The sequence below is a fragment of the Betta splendens genome, chromosome 10, assembly GCF_900634795.4.
Source record: "Betta splendens chromosome 10, fBetSpl5.4, whole genome shotgun sequence".
Lineage (NCBI taxonomy): Eukaryota > Metazoa > Chordata > Actinopteri > Anabantiformes > Osphronemidae > Betta > Betta splendens.
In genome coordinates this window covers 595,180-610,559 of record NC_040890.2, presented here as the reverse complement: position 1 = coordinate 610,559, position 15,380 = coordinate 595,180, and the positions used below count along the sequence as shown (strand labels likewise).

Here is a 15,380-nt window from a genome sequence, read left to right as displayed (position 1 = left end):
GTTCCAGCCGGGCGGTGTCTGCTGAAGAAAACCGGGCAGAGACGCAGCGACAGGCCGCAGACACATTCATCCCCGGTGACGTTAGTGAAGCAGCGGACAGCAGGTGAGAGCGGACGGCGTTCAGGGCGTTTCCCCGCGGCTCAGACTCCTGGACGGGTCCTTAGCTTCAGAAATCAGCATAAAGACGTGTTTTTAAAAATGCCCCGGGGAAAATGAATTATTTACCAATTACTGCCCAATATTTTATTTGATGTTATTAGGATTAAAAAAGCCAGTTATGTTAGTACAATTATGTTGTTAAATACGCCTTTAAAATATTTTAGAGAATGAAGGTGCACATGTAACGTTAATATGGCTTGGATGTTTACGCTTGTTTTCATAATGATGTTAACATGTTAATGTTAAAGGCATGAATAATGCATTGACTAGTACGCTGAGACAGGTGCTGTGGAGACCTGAGCCGGAATGACGTCCTGTGGCGGCTTCACAGACCTTTTTAAAGCCGAGTCCTTTTTCGCTGCAGTGTAAAGTGGCCGCTTTACACAGCAGCAGCGGTGTGAGCACGTGCATGCCGGTCCACCAGCCTATGATCACACTGTGTTATGTGCTGTAAATGAATACAATACAAATCTCACGGTGGTCAGAACTCGACGTAGATAAAATGAAAAATATCAGCCGACCTGATTTGTTATAAACATTTGGTTATACGCAATTTTATTTCTTCATGTTTAAGTATGTTATGTTTGATGGTTCAAGCTGAATATCGTGAGTAAAGGTCTTCTGTTAATGGAGCAGTGACATCTGGTGGCAGTGAGGGTCTAATTAATTTTCCCTAATCTTAATAGACTAGACCCTTAATAGGTAAGATTATAGTTCTATACCCTTATAGACCCTTTTCTTGCTGGTTTGATGAAATAATGATAATTGTAAAAGCACTGTCAAGTATAATAAGATGACTTGAGGGCAAAGCTTTTCCATTGGGCAGGATATAAACTCAGCAGGGACAAAGAATCACTCCACTCTTAAAGGGAGTCTCAGTTATCATTGTAATAAGTTTTTTGAAGTACAATATTTGTTGATACACACAGGCTGAAACTATCTATACTTTGTATAAAGGCCTACTTTGCATTAAGAATGTTGCCTCTATATTCAATATTTAAATAACCACATGAATATATAACTGATTTTCTTTGGCTGCGGCTGTTATTTTCTTAGACTGAGAAAAACTGTTTATTTATTTAGATGTTTCAGAAGCATCTGTGGTCCCACGTATGCCGGCTGACATGTGTGAATGTGTCGCACAGCGCGGCCGCTGTGTTTGCATGTTTTCCCGAAAGCATAGCTTATTTGTTTACTTGCAAATGTCCCAACATGGGCATGACACGCGTCAGACATTCATCAAACGCTGGAGAGAATGAATCAAACTGTCCAAAGAGGAATTAGTTGTCAAGTATGTCTTTAAAGTCACTTATGGAGTCATAAACTGAATTGTTTTACTTGCACTTAAGTTTGATTAATTGAATCAGAGATTTAATTCCATCAATGTACAATATACAGAGTTCTGTTCTATGTTCCCATATGTAAAGTAACATGTTGTTCTTCCAAATATTATTGATTGTACAGTGGACCTACATCATGGTGCTATATCTCTTTTATCTCTTATTACAGGACTTGTATATGTAAGTTAATATCTTCTATAATCTTGTTGAATTTATTGTGGGGTACGTTAGGCTCGGCAGATGCTGCTTCTAGCTGCTAAAAAGATTATTCTAGACCAGACAAAAATACTGACTGAATAAATGAATGAATTATCTTTAAATAAGTGAAAGATGAGCTCAGTAAACTAAGGCTGCACAACTCCAGCCACCATAAGCCAAAAAGGCCTTTGTTCTTATTCAGGCCAGGTTTGACCAAATAAAATATACTTTGTCAAAAGTATACTGGTAAGTATACTAATAAGTTCACTGGCCACCATTAATGACTCAAATCTGCTTTAATACTGTAGCTTCTATGTGTCTATCCAGAGTGTATTACTCGACAGATAAATTCATGCTACTACTGCTGAGAGCTGCACGTTACTGTCCAACCATCTAACAAGTACCAAATATGCCTTCTTTTATCTGTTTAACAACGTTTTAATAGTGCTGCTAGCTCATAAGTTAAAGTGCTTTCTTTGAATTGGAATCATAAAACTCCACAGTGTTCAAATGTATTAAAATCACGATTTGCATGTGTCCTCCACTCTAGAGGTGCCAGTATGTCACAACAGGTCAGTGCTGAGCAGATGGAGGAGATCAAGGAGGCCTTCAAGAAAGTGGGTAAGTTAAATACACATGTGCAGATGTTGCAAACATCAGGCCATATATAAAGTTGAGAATCTGCCAGAACAATGTTCTTATCTTATAGTAATAGTCTGTGCTATTTCCTGTCATATGTAGTATTTCCTCACCCATTTCGCCCCTCTCCCTCCAGATGTTGACGGTAATGGCTTCATCTCCTCCTCTGAATTGTCTAATGTCTTCCGTGAGGTGGGCTGTCCCTTGCCTGGGTATCAGATCAGAGAGCTTCTTCAGAGGCTGGACCGAGACAAAGACAGTCGCATCAGCCTGGAAGAGTTCACGGCTGTAGGTAACACTAACTAACTAACTAACTAACTAACTAACTAACTAACTAACTAACTAACTAACTAACTAACTAACTAACTAACATGTTAGGGTTAGTTAAAATATTTAAATTAACTAAATCGTGGTCCAGTAACTGACTTATCTAAACAATCAACTTCTTCACAAACCAAATAATTGGACTCTACGTTCTTAGGTTTAAGTCATTTCTTGGTCTTTTTAATTGACAGAGATCAGGTTTGATTCACAGATTAACAAGTCAAAACATGAGGGTGTGGTCCCTGAGAGGACCTGGTTTGCAAAGGAGAACCAAACAGTTTGTTGGTGTGTACACTATGTGACAACCACACGGTGGCAGACTCTAAACCCTGGTATTTGTTTGCTCTGTGCATTCAGATTTTCCAGGAGCTGAAGGACGATCGTCTGGCTCAGGGTTTTAAGAAAGCTCTCAACAAAAAAGAGGGAGTAGTTGCTATCGGCGGCACCAGTGAGATCTCCAGTGAAGGAACTCAACATTCGATTTCTGGTCAGTATAACACTGATACTGATGCAGTGACATCACTAATACAGCACCAATCATGACTGAGTGAGTGACCACTGTGCTGTAGACCAGGAGCGAGTGGCCTTCGCCAACTACATCAACATTTGTCTGGAGAATGACGCAGACTGTAAGCACGTCCTGCCCATCAACCCCAACACTGGAGCTCTGTTCAAAGCTGTGACAGACGGCATCCTGCTCTGGTAAACCTCAAACGCCAGACTTTATGGAAATCAGCCTTTTTCAACATCAGCACCTGGTTATTATGAGTACTGGTCTAATTGTTACTCACACTTTTATGTTCACCCTTGTAATGTGCTTATTCACTCATTTATTTATCCTCATTGATCATCATCTGTACCTGTGAACTACCTGGTGTCAGTCAGTCTATGAGTCATGTGTCTTGTCTTACACGTGTTTGCGCAGTAAACTCATCAACCACTCTGTTCCTGACACCATCGATGAGCGAACCATAAACACAAAGAAACTTACTCCCTTCACCACACAGGTTGGTCAGTGACCTAATTGCTTATCAGACGTTGGCTTTATAGCTATTGATAGATGCCATTGTTGCATAAAAGTTCAAATAAATTATTTAAAAAAAGGTCTTTTTAAACAGTGATGATTAGAATTGATTTTACTTTAGATTATATTAGGGTAGTTTGAATTTGATTAAATAACCCTAAAGATACTTTCCATTAAAATTGTGTCTTTTTTGCATAACAGGAGAATCTAAACTTAGGTCTGAATTCAGCCTCGGCCATTGGCTGCCAGGTTATCAATATTGGAGCTCAAGACCTGAAGGAGGGCAAACCTCACCTGGTGCTTGGTCTCCTGTGGCAGATTATCAAGATTGGCCTGTTTGCGGTGATAGAGCTAAGCCGCAATGAAGGTACGGGACACAATCGTCTGTGGTTATAGGGCTATGAAACACAGAAAACAGTTAGACATATGAAAACATGCTGCATGGTACAGTTATAAAACAGACAAGGCTTTTGTTTCTGTGCTACAGCTATTGCAGCGTTGCTGGAAGAAGGGGAGAGTCTGGAAGCCTTGATGAAGCTCAGTCCAGAGGAGCTACTGTTGCGCTGGGCTAATTTTCACTTGAAAAAAGCTGGAATGTCTATATCCAACTTTTCTGGAGACATTAAGGTAACGGGATGCTCCAATCACTGCTCATATTCCTGCTGTGTCAACATGAGTGAACCCAAGCCCCAACTCACTGGTTCTGTGTCTCTGTACAGGACTCGAAGGCTTATTTCCACCTGCTGGAGCAGATCGCTCCAGACGGCAGCAAAGAGGACGTTCCTCGCGTTGATATTGACATGACTGGTTTATATGTGAGTTTATAGTCAACAGCTGTAATGGCCAAACTGGTGTCTGCACCTCATACTGTACCTGGGTCTAATTTTACTTTGATGCTTTAATTTAAATAAGACAAGTCTAAAATCACCTGAAGCTGTCAGCACTTGAGTTTGAGTTGATCTTCTTCCTGCTTCTTGTAGACTTAGATGAGACTAGATGATAATATACCATCCATAGTGACTCCTTGGTTTATATTTACACAAACATGCTCCTTTTCTAAACATCTCCCTCTCCAAATTTGTCTAGGAGAAGGATCCTATGAAGAGAGCTGAGTGCATGCTCAAACAGGCCGAACGCCTGGGCTGCAGACAGTTTGTGAGCGCCGCTGATGTGGTGTCTGGAAATGCTAAGCTCAACCTTGCCTTCGTAGCCACTCTCTTCAACAAACACCCATCTCTCACCAAACCAGAGAACCAGGACTGGATTGTAGAGAGTGAGCATCAGTATCTTCTGTGAAATTCCATTGCCTGCTCTCCTTCTCGGTCCTGTTAGGCCAACTCCTGTCTCTGTCTAGGTGAGACCAGGGAGGAGAGGACGTTCAGGAACTGGATGAACTCTCTGGGAGTGAATCCACGTGTTCACCACATCTATGGGTCAGTGTCCTTCTGTTTGGAACAATTTCCTGTCATTGTTAGATAGGAATTCAGAATTCCCTGTTCAAGTGAGTGTATGTTCACATTGGCAGTGATCTGCAGGACGCATTAGTGATTCTGCAGCTTTATGAAAAGATTAAAGTGCCAGTGGACTGGGACCATAGAGTTAACCAACCTCCATACAAGGGTGTAGGAGGAGGTCATTTAAAAAAGGTACAGTACTTAAAACTACAGTACCTTGTTCTGTCTCACTGCATTGTCTCGAATCATTCTAAAACACAGTAACGTGTTTGTGTGTGACAGCTAGAAAACTGTAACTATGCTGTGGAGCTTGGGAAGAAGAAGGCGGGCTTTTCTCTGGTGGGGATTGCAGGACAGGACCTCAACGATGGGAATGCAACTCTAACCCTGGCACTGATGTGGCAACTAATGAGGAGGTGAGCTACTTGAATCTTTAACTCATTTGACTAGATTGGAAAACTGCCAAGAACTAACAAATACCCAACTCTGGGGGATGGTATTGCGAATCTGTTGGACTCTTGATATTTAGGTTGCAATACTGCAGCAATACGGTAGAGGGTGCTGTTTTCAGAGCCACTATCTCACTATCTATCTTACTGAAGCCATAGGGAAAACAAACACAACCCTAAAATACAAAGGTAACTTTCTGTAACTCAGTCCTCTTTGATTTGTGGGAAATATAGATTTAATCTCTTTTGGAAAATGAGAATAACCAATACCACCACAAAGATTATACTGTAATTGTATATATGTTCTGATCTGCATGCAGGTACACGTTAAATGTTCTCGAAGACCTTGGACATGGACAAGTTGCTGGAGATGATTTAATCATTTCATGGGTGAACAAGACTTTGGCTGAAGCTGGCAAGACTTCAACTCTCAAAGGCTTCAAGGTAAGTACGGTGCACTTGGATTTCTTGAACGTAATTATTCTGAGACAGTTCCGAAAATTAACCTAAAACTAATCAGTTACACAGATAAATATCCTACACACTATTCACATTGTTGCATACAGTTTAGCTATACCAGCATGGGTAGTGGTGAACCTGTGTGTAATTATGTATTCATCAGTGTGTCTGTCTCTTCAGGACAAAGCACTTAACACCAGTATTCCAGTTCTGGACCTGATTGATGCCATTCAGCCAAACAGCGTGAAATTTGATCTGGTTAAAACAGGAACTCTGTCAGACGAAGACAAACTGAACAATGCCAAGTAATTACACACCTGCTTTTCTCCAAATGCCTTTAGTCTGATGTTACATTTGTGTCTATGACAGTATGTATACAGGCATGAAACACTGGCAACAAATGTAGATTTACTTTAATTTATTAGCTCTACAAAATGTAACATTAATATTCCTGTATATTATTCATTATTATTATTATTATATTCAATGTTTTCAAATATTAAGAACGTAGTGAGAGAGGACATAAAGTTAGGTGGTGCGGGAGAGGAGGATGCCGAAGTGAATGGAGGCAGATGACTGAAAGGGAGCAGCCCAAAGAAAATAGATTCATAGATATTTCTGTGACAACAGTGCATCTTTCAAAGGCCGAACTCAAGGACATAAATCATTGTGTGGACTACTTCACGAGTAAGGCATTGCTCTCGTGTCATCATGGTGACAGTATGACTCTGTCCTATACCAGGTACGCCATCTCCATGGCGAGGAAAATCGGAGCCAAAGTCTACGCCCTTCCTGAGGACTTGGTGGAGGTCAACCCCAAGATGGTGATGACCATCTTCGCCTGCCTGATGGGGAGAGGCATGAAGAAGGCGTGAAGTTCCACTGACTGACTGCTGATGAGTGACAGAGATCACACCAGTAGCTTTACTCATGGTTACTGTTTGTCAGATTAGGAGTGCCTCTAATGGAAATGAAAATAGGAAATATTTGGGGTTTGTTTTCTTTTCTAGATCATAGTTTTGCCTTTGCACAGTACAGACAGATTTAAGAAGTATTGAGCTTCCATTACTGTCTATGGATATAATAATGCATTTATCTTGAACCTGAAGGGGGATGATGTAGCATCATGTGACACAGGGAACTCCTTCCTGTGGAAGTTCCAGTAAGATGCCATTGTTCACTCTCAAGGTTTCCTCTGTGTTGTTGTCTCTATAGTTCACAAGATGAGAATTATTGTTTTTAAGTCATTTTAACTTCACTGAATAGCGTTTGTCTTTTTGATTGAAGTACTACTACTAAATGCAAATTTACTGTAGTAGTCATACCAATAATGACATAGCTGGTCCTAAATGCCACCAACCCACTCTTATATATAAGTGTGTATTAAGTGTGTTTTACAGGATAAACCCTATGTTTTACAGGATAAACAAAATGTATAAATATAGACATGCCTAAAATCAAATTAAACAGCAGAGTGAGGGCTGCAACACTACAGAAGCGTCCTTCATCTACATCAAACACAGGCGAAGATGTGATGGGCTAGTTTGCGACCTATTTATGGGTCTCCCGCTGTGATACTTTATTTAACACACATAAACAAGGGCTCAAATGAAAGCTCTAATCGAAAGGAATCTAAGGATATGTACCAAAGCATGCTAGCTATCACATGTGGTGAGTTATGAGATGAAAAATGCTAAGCTAATTGCTAGCTAAATAAACAATGTAGACATTCAGATATTATCACACAAAGTCCATATTACTGGTGAATGGATCCCATGCTCTGTTATTCCTACCTTCTGGGAGGTTACTCACTCACTCAGAGCTTGTCTGAAGTGATTTATAGGGGGCGCCGTTTGGAGACATTTTCATTGCACCAGGGCCATAAAACACAATAAGCCATTTTTAATGGCTACCAGTCCTGTCAATCTTGTGTTAGTGTTTTTAGGCCAATTTCATAGCTTATAACAAGTAAAAAGACACCTCACTGGCCACAGTCAGTTGGTGCTAGGTGGAAGGTCCTGCTTCACTGTATTGAAACCAACTTTTTGCTTTTTTCAGTTGATGTTCACTGATTGTGCTATGATTTAAGGGGGGGGTAGAAGTTTCAGCTGCCTCTGCTTTACTGAGATATTCATTCTAACAGCGCATTTCTCTTTGGATAGTACTGAAACATTTTACTTTTCTATTATTCATTAACATCACATCAGTAACACCTACACTAATTTTACACCTCACAAGTGTCCCCTACATTAAGACACTATTTGCAGTCAAATAGCCTTTGTGGTTGCAGAGATATATTCATTTGAATGTAGCTATGCCATTTTTTCAGAAAACACTCACTTCTTTGGATTTAAAACAGTTTTGTGTACAGTCACTTCAGGTGAATAAAATCATTTTTTCACTTTTTGCTTTGCTTGTGTCTCTGCATAACTATAACCCTTGAAAAAATACACCAATAGTAAAAGAAATGCTCAAGTATGTATTTACTTTATCTGGATCGATTACACAAGAAAACATTTAATAGGCCTAATTAATAATAGTATGATTAGAATATATTATATTAATGTCCAATGTCAAACAACAGCAATACTTTGTACTTGTACCTACCTATATATAGTATATATATCAGCTTCTTCAGTAGCTTACACATCCCATATGGGGTAAACAATACGTTCATCAGAGACTGGAGCTGAAAGGTCCTGCATCGCTGCATCAAAAGAGTACACGGTCAAAGCCCAGGAACCAAAACAATTTTGGCCAGAAGATACTAAGTCATGTGGTTCACATCATCACATAATAATAATATGGGTGGTTGTAATCAGTGTTGAGAGGCAGCTGTGGAGTGGGCTTGATGTATCCTGGGTCTAATTGGACTAGCAGCATTCATCTGAATGCTGCCTTTGCTGTACAGTATGTGAGCACTGCAGAATGAAGTGAACTGCCTTGTCTACAAAGCACATATTCATTCCTTTACCTATTTAAAGCGCAGCTCTTTTTAACTATAATAGTTCATAGGAAGTGACACACATATGTATGTATGTATGTATGTATGTGTGTGTGTGTATGTGTGTATGTATGTATGTATGTATGTATGTATGTATGTATGTATGTATGTATGTATGTATGTATGTATGTATGTATGTATGTATTCCTACAATCGTTTCTTTTCCAGTAATAAGGAGAATATTCACACATAAGGACACAATTATAGTTCAGAGGCCACTTCAAACACGATTCATGAATTTAGATGAGCTTGCTGGTGAAAAGGATCACACGCGCACACAGACACACAATTTGCAATTTAAATGATGCTTTTGTAGAGCGCCACGTGATCATTCCCGATATCAGTTACATTTATTCACTTGATCCATCCATCCAGCCCTTCATGTCAGCATTTGTCCATCCTTTGTGATAAACAGCTTGTCAATGTGAGTCAGAGGGGGATTTACAGAAAAATAAACTGATATGATGCAACTTCAGGACAAGCCAGGACGCCAGGAAACATATCAGGTTTGTGTTTCTCTCTCATCTGTTGTCATAGTGACTATACAGAGAGTAACTATGCCATCTGGTTTCCTGAAGATGCTGACAGTATAGATGATCTCTTACTGACTGACCTACCTTCACCAAATGTTGCTTATTTGTGCTTGTTAGTGTGTGTCATATTAAATTGGATAATAAACAGACACATATGTTGCCCCGAATGGGGTCAGTGAGTGTAATATGGCAGGTCCAGCGGTGGATTCACACAGGCTGTCTGTGAAAACATGGACAGAGGAAGAGAACGACCGAGCTGACAGCACTCTCAGCAGGTAGACAAACATGAACACAGCTCCATATGTCCCATTCACTGAAATAATGTCTTCTTAGTCTCTTCTTCTCATTTAGTTTAATGTTCTTCAACACAACTCAATGTTTAAATGTAACCATAGCCTAAGCCATCAGCTTAATCCTAAAACCACCTCTGAAAGTGTACTAAAACGTGGCTCCTGGGCTAAGTGGAACAGTTTTTTTATCCATCCAGCATGGCACACTAGGATTAAATGTTTTTTCTGAGAGTCCCTGATTAATGCCAATAATAGAATCATTGTGATAATGGACTAAAATGGACTGTCTATATATTTAATTATGACTTTAAAGTCATTTTAATCTGCAGTTTGCATTTTTCGGTCTAAAGATATGCATTTATAGTTTAATTAATCTAATGAGGAATAAATCTTTCCACTATAGAATACTCCAATACTGCTGTTGATGAATCATTCTCTGTCTTAATGTGGATTTAATGTGTGATGACAGCTCTTCAGAACTCCAGAGAATGGCAGCAGCTGACCTAAGAGAAATGAATTCCCCCAATTCCTTTCGTGGACGGGGTGCTCTGTCCAGGTACAGCAACTAATAAACTATGATTTTATGTAATTTTGTATATCTATTCTAGTATACATTTGTGCAGGATGACTTCAGTTCAAATGATAAAACTTGTAGTTTTGATTTTTAAATTGGATTGGGCTAATCCCACTGTAAATGTGTTTTATGGCCTTCAGGATAGTAAGTATGGTGATGACTCTGAGAGAATGGGCTCAAAAGAGTTTAGCAGAGGACACAGAGAGGCCCGATTCATTTTTGGAGCGTTTCAGAGGCCCCGCCCACATGGAGATACAAGCCCCGCCCAGCAGGTTCAGTCGCACCCACACTGGCTCCGATAATGAAATTCGGCAATCCAGACGCATGTAAGAAAGCAAAAACACATGCATGCAAGCATGCCATCACGCAGGCACGCACTCAGGCACACAAAATACAACACATTACAACAGAATCTCTCTAACATCCTGTCTTCTTTGTGTCAGGAGGAGAAAGTGTAAGATTGTGGTCTTATCCCCCTCTGATGAGGCATACTACAACTGGCTGATAGTGATCGGTGCTGCTGTGTTTTATAACTGGACCCTGCTGGTTGTTAGGTTGGGAACTATTGTTAACTAACCCTAACATGTTAATAATGTTGTCTAATGTTTCTGATTTCATTCTTTAAACTTGTGGCATTATGATTGCCTTTTAAAAATTGTCCTTTATTCTTTAGGGCCTGTTTCGATGAGCTACAGATGAGGAATGTGTTGGTATGGATGGTTCTGGACTATGTCTGCGATGGAATCTATATTCTGGACATAGCTGTCCGTCTCCACACAGGTACTAAATATTATGACCTACGAACTTGCTAATTTTCCTAAATGGCATTCTTACATGTCTTTTATTATCTTAATAGGTCTTTATATTGTTGTGGTTTTATTTACGCTATATTCACACAGACATCAACATTTATTCAGTTATGTTTTAAAGGTTTCTTGGATCAAGGCTTGATGGTGAAAGATGTGAGGCGTCTGAGAGAAAATTACGTTCGAACCTCCCAGTGTAAACTGGATATTGTCTCCATCCTTCCTACCGACCTTTTGTATTTGATTATTGGGATCAGCTACACACCTTTTTTTCGCTTTAACCGGCTGCTGAGACTGTCACGCCTGTTTGAATTCTTTGAACGTACGGAAACTAGAACAGGCTACCCAAATGCCTTCCGCATTTGTAAACTGGTTCTGTACATCCTAGTGATCATTCACTGGAATGCCTGTGGATACTACAGCTTCTCCAAAGTCCTGGGACTGGGCTCTGATTCTTGGGTTTATCCTAACATTTCTGATCCTGACTTTGCCTCACTGACCAGAAGTTACATATACTGTCTGTACTGGTCCACCCTGACACTGACGACCATTGGAGAGACACCTCCTCCTGTTAGAGATGAAGAATATTTGTTTCTAATATTTGACTTTCTGGTAAGTCCATAAATGTAAACTCAGCAGTTAAACACAATGAGTGTTCAAATACAACTTTTGTGGTATCTCTAGGTTGGGGTTCTGATTTTTGCATCTATTGTGGGAAACGTGGGATCCATGATCTCCAATATGAATGCTACGAGAGTGATCTTTCAGAGTCGCGTTGATGGCCTGAAGCACTACATGCATTTCCGACATGTCAGTAAGGTGCTAGAGCAGCGTGTCATTCGCTGGTTTGACTACCTCTGGACAAATCAGAAGACAATAGATGAACAGGAAGTGTTAAGGAGCCTTCCAAATACACTGAGAGCAGAGATTGCCATTAATGTTCACCTGGAAACACTAAAGAAGGTAAGAAAAACAGTGACTGCTTTGTACTTTTGTCTTGCAATGTTCCTGAAACATTCACGTGTGTTGTTGTTTGGACATAGGTACGTATTTTTCAGGACTGTGAAGCTGGACTCCTGGTGGAGTTGGTATTGAAACTTCGACCGCAGGTTTTCAGCCCTGGAGACTATATCTGTAGAAAGGTTAGTGTTACTATTACAATGAAAGTACAGAAGTATTGGTACAATAATTAACATAATGCATTAATTCACAGGTAACTGGTATAAACAAATATATATACAGATATATAGATTGATAGATAGGTGTTTAGCATTAAGCAATATTATTATTGCATAGTTTCCTTCTTTTATAAAGTATTTATGTGCATTTTACTGTTTACTATCTGGATATTTTTAGATCTTGTGGTTTTTGGATTGGAGGCAGTGTCCGTCTGACTATATTCTGCCTCTTTTAAGGGAGATGTGGGAAAGGAGATGTACATAATCAAAGATGGACAGCTGGCAGTGGTAGGTGAGGATGGAGTCACCCAATTAGCTGTCCTGACATCAGGAAGCTGCTTTGGAGAGATCAGCATTCTGAACATCAGCGGTAGCAAGATGGGCAACAGGCGTACAGCTAATATTCGCAGTCTGGGATACTCAGATCTCTTCTGCCTTTCCAAACAAGACCTAATGGAGGCACTTCAGGAGTTTCCAGATGCCAGGGTCCAGCTGGAGCAGAGGGGGAGAGACATCCTGCAGAAGGAGGGACTTCTGGAGGAAGTCAACATTTCTGCAGGAGAAGAGCTTGAGGAGAAAGTGGAAAGGATGGAAGGTGGCCTGGATCGACTACAGGTCAGTACTGTTCATTCAGTACAGATGACCACTGTTGGTGGTGATAATGATATATTTCGTAAATGAAAATGAAAATTTACAAGAATGATAATGAGAACATTGCTTTCAGACATGTTTAGCTCGTCTACAGAGTGAATTCAATTCTTCCCAGCTTCGAATAAAACAGCGAATCACAGCCCTTGAGCACAACATCACCACAGCAGTAACAGGCAGTGGCTTCCTGTCAGACGTCGATGGCAGTGAGAGTATCTGTGGTGGCGAAGGAGTGCGCAGTGAAATCAACATTTGTCTCTGATGGAAACAACTGAAAAAAATAACATCATAAACATCAAATTTGTTTTGATATTAACTGCATAGTATCTGACAATACCTAAAAAAACTGATAGGTTTCTGAACATTAAATGTAAGTACAAGTATGTACCTCACACACAAACACACCCTTTATTGTTTGGTCAAGTAATTATTTTGAGTTGTACTGTAATGTATGTTATTGTATTTAATCAGTTGATTATTATCACTAGTAAATCACTTAATAAAGATTGACTTTATTTGTGTATGGTGGTAAAACATCAGGGGCCTCATGTACAAAGGGTACTTAGGCATGAAAACCTGGCGTAAGCACGAGACAGAATTATTGACAGAATCTCTAGGAGCAGCCTGCGGCCAAAGGGGGGCTGGTTTGGGGACCACAGGGTTGCATCTTGGATCAGTTGCGGATGACGTTGTCCTGTTGGCTTCATCGGACCAGGAACTCCAGCGTGCGCTGGGGTGGTTTGTAACTGAGTGTGAAGTGGCTGTGATGAGAATTAGTTCCTCCAGGTCTGAGGCCATGGTTCTCGACCGAAAAAAGGTGGCTTGCTCTCTCCAGGTTAGAGGAAAGTTACTGCCCCAAGTGGAGAAGTGGGAGGAGCGTAAGATTGATTGTCGGATCGGTGCGGCGGCTGCAGTAATGCGGTCGGTGTATCGGTCCGTCGTGGTGAAGAGGGGGCTGAGCCGAAAGGCGAAGCTCTCACTTTACCAGTCAATCTATGTTCCCACCCCCACCTACGGTCATGAGCTTTGGGTCATCACCAAAAGGACAAGATCACAGATACAAGCAGCCGAAATTAACCTCCTCTGCAGGGTGGCTGGGTGCACCCTTAGAGATAGATTGAGGAGCTGTCACCTGGGAAGAGCTCGGCATAGATTTGCTGCTCCTCCACATCGAGAGAAGTCAGCTGAGGTGGCTCTGGCATCTGGTTCGGATGCCTCCGGGACGCCTCCCTGGGGAGGTGCTCCGGGCATGTTCCACTAGTAGAAGGCCCCGGTGAAGACGCAGAAAGCGCTGGTTCGGGGAGAGGGAAGTCTGGAACTCCTTGCTTAGACTGCTGCCCCCATAACCTGGCCCTGGATAAAGCGGTTGAAAATGGATGGATGGATTTAATTCTGCCCTAATCAACCATTATATGGAAACTTGATGGCTTACTGAGCTACAGATCATTGTGTCCCACACAGCTGGCATTGCTTGGCTCCCCCTGGATGCCCCTGTGGCAGGAACCCTAGTGTGGTCAGCAGCTGGATGTGCACTGGTCGTGCGGGATCAGGCACCTCTACCAGATTCTGATAGATGATCTATTAGATATTGTAACAGATCATCAAACAGTGCTGTAGAATACATGTTTGCACCGTTTTGACCATATTTTTATATCATCATATCTAATTGCAAGCACGTGGCTGTTTATTGATTATTGATCACTTTTCTCGGGTGTGACTAATGATCGTTTATACATGATCAACAGTTTCCCAGTTTCACCTGAGTGTCGCCAAGGGACGAATAGCTGTAGAAAAGTAATTACGCTAGCCAGGGAGCTACCAAAGATCTGCTTACTTAGTTTTTGACAAATCTAAATGGTACGATCCTCCCAGTGTAAACTTGACATCGTCTCCATCCTTCCTACCGACCTTTTGTATTTGATTGTTCGGATCAGCTACAGACCTTTCCTTCGCTTTAACCGGCTGCTACGACTGTCACGCCTGTTTGAGTTCTTTGAACGTACGGAAACTACAACAGATTACATGTGGCTTGCACTTACATTTAATGTAGATTTGTGCTTATGCCGGGTTTTTGTGCTTACATTTCTTACATGAGGCCCCAGAGCTAGTGATTTTAATTTTGTTTTTTTCTCTATATGTTAACCAAATAAAATGTATGCAGAGCAACAAACATTTAATAAAGAAGGAATTATGAGTTGAGACCTACTGATGTGATGCACTGATTTCTCTGTCAATCTTTTTTCCTTCTTAAGAACGATGACCACAACATACTTCTTCATTTTCTTTTTCTTCCTGGTTTAA

General features: G+C 40.8%; 2 protein-coding genes across 5 annotated transcripts; both read left to right on the top strand.

Annotated features, from left to right (window-relative positions):
* On the top strand, window positions 1-8,452 carry LOC114864589 (plastin-3-like). The gene is made up of 16 exons (XM_029165476.3): window positions 1-103; window positions 2,248-2,318; window positions 2,473-2,624; window positions 3,018-3,147; window positions 3,230-3,362; window positions 3,586-3,667; window positions 3,886-4,051; window positions 4,172-4,311; window positions 4,404-4,499; window positions 4,771-4,957; window positions 5,039-5,117; window positions 5,210-5,330; window positions 5,421-5,554; window positions 5,908-6,031; window positions 6,227-6,351; window positions 6,789-8,452. Exons 2-16 carry the CDS (start codon window positions 2,258-2,260, stop codon window positions 6,919-6,921), a joined length of 1,863 nt encoding a protein of 620 aa, XP_029021309.1. The 5' UTR covers window positions 1-103; window positions 2,248-2,257; the 3' UTR covers window positions 6,922-8,452.
* A 950-nt stretch (window positions 8,453-9,402) lies between these two features.
* Window positions 9,403-15,278, top strand: LOC114864946 (cyclic nucleotide-gated cation channel-like). Of its 4 annotated transcripts, XM_055512389.1 has the most exons (12): window positions 9,403-9,556; window positions 9,760-9,858; window positions 10,343-10,429; window positions 10,588-10,773; window positions 10,891-11,001; window positions 11,121-11,227; window positions 11,378-11,865; window positions 11,938-12,216; window positions 12,297-12,395; window positions 12,669-12,723; window positions 12,880-13,046; window positions 13,156-15,278. In XM_055512389.1, the coding sequence occupies exons 2-12, from the start codon at window positions 9,770-9,772 to the stop codon at window positions 13,339-13,341; spliced, it is 1,854 nt and encodes a 617-aa protein (XP_055368364.1). In that variant the 5' UTR covers window positions 9,403-9,556; window positions 9,760-9,769; the 3' UTR covers window positions 13,342-15,278. The 4 variants fall into 4 exon arrangements, with proteins under 4 accessions (XP_055368364.1, XP_055368363.1, XP_029021795.1 ...); XM_055512388.1 differs by having other exon boundaries at window positions 9,404-9,556; window positions 12,022-12,216; window positions 12,669-13,046; XM_029165962.3 differs by having other exon boundaries at window positions 9,404-9,556; window positions 12,669-13,046.
* Window positions 15,279-15,380: the final 102 nt, after the last annotated feature.